General features: G+C 55.3%; 2 protein-coding genes across 2 annotated transcripts in view; one reads left to right on the plus strand and one right to left on the minus strand.

Moving 5' to 3' along the window:
• Positions 1 to 144: 144 nt before the first annotated feature.
• On the plus strand, positions 145 to 5,731 carry MAM_08437 (reverse transcriptase; the record flags this gene model as incomplete). Its single annotated transcript, XM_040827272.1, has 4 exons — positions 145 to 1,363; positions 1,471 to 1,838; positions 1,899 to 1,953; positions 2,010 to 5,731. The coding sequence occupies 4 exons, from the start codon at positions 145 to 147 to the stop codon at positions 5,729 to 5,731; spliced, it is 5,364 nt and encodes a 1,787-aa protein (XP_040674766.1).
• Positions 5,732 to 5,863: 132 nt separating this feature from the next.
• MAM_08438 (polyketide synthase) overlaps positions 5,864 to 5,968 on the minus strand; it is a gene marked incomplete at both ends in the record, with an annotated part of 1,340 nt that continues 1,235 nt past the window's right edge. Inside the window, one exon of the mRNA XM_040827235.1 lies at positions 5,864 to 5,902. Within this exon, the coding sequence (XP_040674767.1) occupies positions 5,864 to 5,902 (39 nt within the window). The remainder of the gene's footprint in view (positions 5,903 to 5,968) is intronic.

The raw sequence follows: 5,968 nt of genomic DNA on the forward strand, positions 1-5,968 counted from the left end.
CACCGTACCAATAGAGGAAGTAAAGCACACGGGGACTTTTTTTCGACTTTGTCACAGACAGAGTCAATTTTTACATCATTTGAAAGCGCAAAGTGAGCTGATCAAGCGCACACTACCAAGATCCCAGGCGTCTTGCTGGCGGGCATGTCAGCCCGCAGTAAAGGTGGCGGAGGGCCAGCCTCGAGTGACGTTCAAGGGTCTGGAAAGTGCGGGGAAGCCTCCGAACCAATTGGAAGCCAGTTTCAGTTCTCCGCCCCTCAAATTCGAGGAGGCAGATTGCAGAGTTGGGAGGAACAGCAGGCATACGCCACAAAACCAGTGAACGCAAAGAAGCGGAAGACAGACATAGGTTCAGCCTTTGGCTTGCACGGCGATGAGCTCCTACAAGCGATCGAAGATGCCATTGTGAAAGCTCTACGTGTGCCCCTGGGGCCTAACGCCACCACTGGCTGTACGGAAGACGTGCGATCTCTCCGAGCAGAGGTGGAAGAGATCAGGAAGGGGCAAACGCAACTCACGCAGCTCATGAACACGGTGATGACAGTGTTACGGGCACCAAGGCAGGAGACAGGAGCGAGTCCGCCCCTGTCAGGAAACAGTGCCTTCCCGAGAGGCACAGCGGAGACATCCAACAAAAAAGCACGTCCACTATCGGCGCAAGTGACGCAGCCCAGCTGGGCCAATATCACAGAATCTGGAGCAGGCACTGGATGGACTACGGTCACGAACGGTAAGAAAAAGTTGAAAAAACACCCTCGTGGCCAGCGCCGAGTACTCTTCGTCAGAAATGTACAGTCGCATGATCGCGACCCTAGAGACATTATGTTTGAAGTGAACAAAGCCCTTGCTCATTCGAGGGCCCATGTGACGGTGAGATTGACCCAAATGGCATACACGGGCAAGGGCAACTTGACAGGAGTGATGAGCGAGAATGCATGCGCAGACGAGCTGCTCAGCTATGCACCCGCCGTGATGACTGCTGTGAAGAAGCTAGACCCTGAAGTTGCCTACATGGAAAAGACGGAAAAGTGGCTAAAGCTGCGGGTGCACGGCGTCGCGCTGGATCGCTACATGGGTGAAGGCGGAATGGAAGTAGCCCGAGAGGAGATTGAACTGATGACAGGTGAAAGGTTGCCTTACGCGCCGCGTTGGATCAAAGGCGACACACTGGCTGAACGCTTCGACAGCGGGAGTATCAAGAGGTCGACACTGGTCTTGACCGTGAAAAGCAAGAAGGCGGCGGATGTGATCCTAGCAAAGGGACTGTCCTTTGGAGGCAGACGCCACGAGGTAGAGAGGTTCTGGGAGCGAGGAGAAGGCAGAATATGCATGCGCTGTTGTGGCCGAGACCACTTCGGCCAGTGTACCGAAGATGCGAGGTGCTTTGTGTGTGCAGGAGAACACGAAGGGAGCAAACACGAATGCACCGCCGAAATCTGTAGCAAGAGATCAGGACCGTGTGAGCATCAGGTGGCGAAATGCGCCAACTGCAAGGGGCCACACCCGGCAACATCGAGAAGGTGCCCCGAAAGGAGATCAAGTCACCAGAATCGTCAGCGAAAGGTGAGCGAGATGCGCAGCAGCCCGCCGGCGATGGAATCGGCAGCAGGGCAAGACGATCTCTCCGATCATGGAGATCAGGCAGATATCACAATGACGCCTGCCGACCCAGGACAAGCCACTCAAGCACAGGCGATCCCGACGTCTTCGGACAGGAACACACCAGAGCCACTGCCGCAGAGCCAACCGTCACCCCGACAAACAAGGGAACTCCGGCCAAGGACCAAACAGTTCGCGAGGGCGACCCAGATCCTCAGCTCCAGCGACCCGACGCACATGTTCGTTGACGATGATAGTGATACAACATAACTGCAACGGCACGGCTGTGTCGACGATAGCTGCACTGGAGGCGGCCGTGGAGCGAGGAGCCGAAGTGGTGTGCCTACAAGAACCGTACGTGGGAAAGAAACACGCGATCGGCCATCCGGGATTCCAGATACGGTGGCCAGAGTGTGCGAAGCGAGAGACAAGAGTAGCGCTAGCCATCCGAAACGACGCACTAGACCGCTATGTATTTGAGGAGCGAACTGACCTGGTGGATAGTCCGCATATTCAGTGCCTGGACGTCTGGGAGACAGTGAACCGCAGAAAAGCGCGACGGACGAGGCTGGTAAATGTCTACAACAAAGCCAGAGTCCAAGGCGGCGGATACACGATGGACCACGTAGATGTGTCGCGACTCATCGAGGGCCGGACCATACTCGCAGGCGACTTCAATGCTCGCAGTCCCTTGTGGGATCCGTGGGTGGCAGGTAGGCAGAACGCAGGGACGGTAGAGAGATTGATCGAGAAGCGTGAGCTCATCATCAACAATAACGACCACCAGCCCACGAGGTGTGGGAAGAACTGTAGATCGATAATCGACTTGACCTTGAGTACCCGCAGGGTCGGAGCACTGGTCACATGGGAGATCGACGAGTCACTGGCCACAACATCCGACCACGAGGTAATCGTCTTTGAGTGGGCACCACTCAACGCGGCCGTCGCGGAAAGGCAGATAAACGCTTCGCAAAACTGGAACATCAATCGGCTTTGCTCAGACGAACAGGCCCTCGAAGCCGCAAGCGAACATTGGCTTGAGTTGAGTGAAGGAAGGTCGCTGATCAATGCGTGGGACACGTCACCGACAGAACTGGAAGCCGAAGCACTGTGGATCCAAGACAGCCTACGAGCTGTACTGGACAGACATGCCGCTGGCAGAGCGCCGAGACCACGATCGAAGCACTGGTGGACGGAAGAGATCAAACAGCAGAGAAGGCTGTTTGGGAGCGCTAGACGTGCTTACAATGACGGCCGCACTAGCTTCGACGAGTACCGTCGGGTGAGAAACGACTATTACACACACATCCGGAAAGCCAAGAGACTGGCTTGGGAGCGCTTTCTTGAGGGCGTCTTCCCGACCGACGAAAGCTCGAAATTGGCGTCTGATCCCGCAAGATGCTGGCAAGCGCTCAGATATACGAAACCTCAGGTGCCGTCGCACACACCGGCGATCAAGGTAGCAAGCATTGACGGCCAGCCGGACAAGATTGCATCGACAGCCGAGGAGAAGGAGGGGATCTTCATGGCGCAGGCATTCCCACCCCAAGTCGTGGACAACGAGGACATTCAGATCCCAGACACGAGTGCTGGCGTGAGTGTCAAGCAAGTCCGCGAAGCTCTGTTCACTCAGTCGGTCAACAAAGCCCCCGGTCTGGACGGGATCGGCTTCAAAGTGCTAAGACTCCTATGGCAATGGGCGGAAGACCGTGTGGTAGCTCTTGTACAAGGGTGCATAAGGACAGGGTTCCATCCCTACACGTGGAAGACCGCGAAGGGAGTTCTGCTGCGGAAGCAAAACAAACCCACGTACAGCGTCGCGAAAGCGTACCGGGTGATCAGCCTCCTCAACTGTCTCGGAAAAGTGGTGGAGAGGGCGGTAGCAATTTGGATCGCATCCTACTGTGAGACAAATGAAGTCTTCCATCGAGGGCAGTTCGGCTGCCGTCGGGGGAGAGGGACATCAGATGCGGTGGCTCAGCTGGTCGCAAAGGTCGAGAATGCATGGAGCCAAAAGCGCATTGCACTCGCTTTACTCCTTGATGTCAAAGGTGCGTTTGACAGGGTCAACAAGCAGAAACTCCTGCTGCGGATGATACAAGTCGGGATGGCCGGCAACATCGTGCGATGGGTGAACTCGTTCCTATCAGACCGTCGAGCCATGTTGGTGATTGACGGAAGGACGGGCGAGACCCGCAGCATTCAAGCTGGCCTGCCGCAAGGATCACCGATATCACCGGTGCTGTTCATCTTATCAGTGAGCGCAATGTTCCAGTGGCTGGAGGACAGACACATGAAGCTCCAGGCCATCTCGTTCGTGGACGACATCGGGCTAGTGACAGAATGTGATGACGTGGAAGAAGGCGCGAGGAAGCTCGAGCATATCGCCAGAGATGCAATACAATGGGGATCGGACAATAAAGCCGATTTCGAGGTCAGCAAAACCGAAGTACTCGTCTTCAGCAGGCGTCGAGGGATTCTACAAGCAACAAAAGATGCAGCCATCCGCATCGGAGAGCAGACCTTCACCGTCAAGCAAGAAGCGACAAAATGGCTGGGCTTCTGGCTGGATTCGAAGTTGTCGTTCAAGACGCACTTCGAAAACAGGATCGCAAGTGCCAAAGGAGCCCTCCAGCGGGTATCCAGTCTCAGTAGAAGCAATGGCGGCTTGTCGGCCGACTTGATGCGGAGAGTGGTCGTGGCCGCTGTCACCTCCGTGGCGTTGTACGGGTCAGAGATCTGGTGGAGAGGCCAGAAAGACCGAGTGAAGAAAGTACAGCTGCTGCTGAACAGCCAAGCGAGAGCCATCACAGGGCTGTTGACATCGACCCCTCTGGCCTTTCTTCGGACGGAATCGTGCCTGCCCACCGCACAAGACCTTCTCGACCGTCGCCAGACGTCGTTCGCGGTGCGGGCGCTCAATGCGAATGGAGATCATCCAACGCACCAGCTCCTGCCCGCCAATTTCCGTCTCGGCGAGCTTTATAGACACGAAGGAGCAACGGGTCAGCCGTCTAGCATTGGATGGATGAGAGCAGAAAAGACACACCGATCGTTCGGAAGCAGACTCGCACAGCAGGTAGCGAGGCACGTCAGCTACGACACCGAGTACGGATTCGAGCTGCCTCGCAAGGTGGACTCACCTACAACAAGCCCAGTGATCCGGACCCAAGGCTACTCGCAGATGCCGCAAAGAATGCAACCCGACAATCCGCAGCAACTAACACTGTTCGTGAGCACAACTAAGGATGTTAGTTTTGGTCTGGGGATCGCATGGAGAGAATGCCGTGCGTGGAAGACCAAAATGTCATCGCTGGGTAATCACATCACAACAGCCGACGCGGCGATAGTTGCGATCAGCATGGGTGCGAAGAACCTCATCCCGATACTCTCGAGGACGAATCACCTCCGTGCCGAGATTGTTACGGAGTCGCGGGTTGCATTGGCCGCCATTCAGAGCAGCGAGCAATGGACACCGCCAGTCGTCACCGGTATCAAAAGACACGCACACGGTGTCGAAGAAGCAGGAGGCCGAGTGGTTTTGACGTGGCTCTCAAATTGCGAAGATGTTGAGGGCTACAAGATAGCCCGAGCCGCGGCACAACGAGCGGCAAAGCAACAACCCAAAGAGATGCGATCAGCCTCGCTGTCGTACGTGAAACAAGCCATTAAGGAGAGGTGGAAGCCAACTGCCAAGATGAACAAACACATCGAAGATGCGAGGAAGTCAGTTGCAGCTCGATACCTGCAGCTCAAGTCCGGTCATGCTGTCACGGGAGCTCACCTGCTAAGGATCGGCAAAGTCGAGGACGCACAGTGCTGGTGGTGTGGCGAGAGCAGTCAAACCGTCGCTCACCTCTTGCTGGAGTGCCGGAAGTGGCGAAGGCAGCGGGACACTATGCTGCGGAAGCTGCGCGCGAGAAAGCTCTCGATCAGCAGACGGCGAAACCTAGCAGACCTGAAGACAATGTTCGCAAATAAAACTATCATAGAGGTCCTTCAATTTATTGAAAACACAGAAGTGGGCAAGAAGCCGGTTGGAGATGCCAACAAGAATGACTCGTGGGACATCGAACGTTTGGATCGGAGTGCAGATGAGGAAGACAGGATGTTGGAGGACGGAAGGGGCTAAGGGGAAAGATGAGGAGTGATAACGACAGGAAAGTAGGAGGGCACCAAGCCCGAAAGCAGTGGCGACTTGGTGAAGTCGGGACAGCGAGCAAGTTTGTGCGGACGATTACCGAAGCGAGAGCACACGTGGAAGTCATAGAGATGGTCGCGATATTTGCCGACATGCCATAAGCTATATAGCTTGAATGCAGTATGATTAAAAAAAAAAAAAAAAAAAAAAAAAAGTGTTTGACCCAAA

The sequence above is a fragment of the Metarhizium album genome, assembly GCF_000804445.1.
Source record: "Metarhizium album ARSEF 1941 chromosome Unknown scaffold_67, whole genome shotgun sequence".
NCBI classification, from domain to species: Eukaryota; Fungi; Ascomycota; class Sordariomycetes; order Hypocreales; family Clavicipitaceae; genus Metarhizium; species Metarhizium album.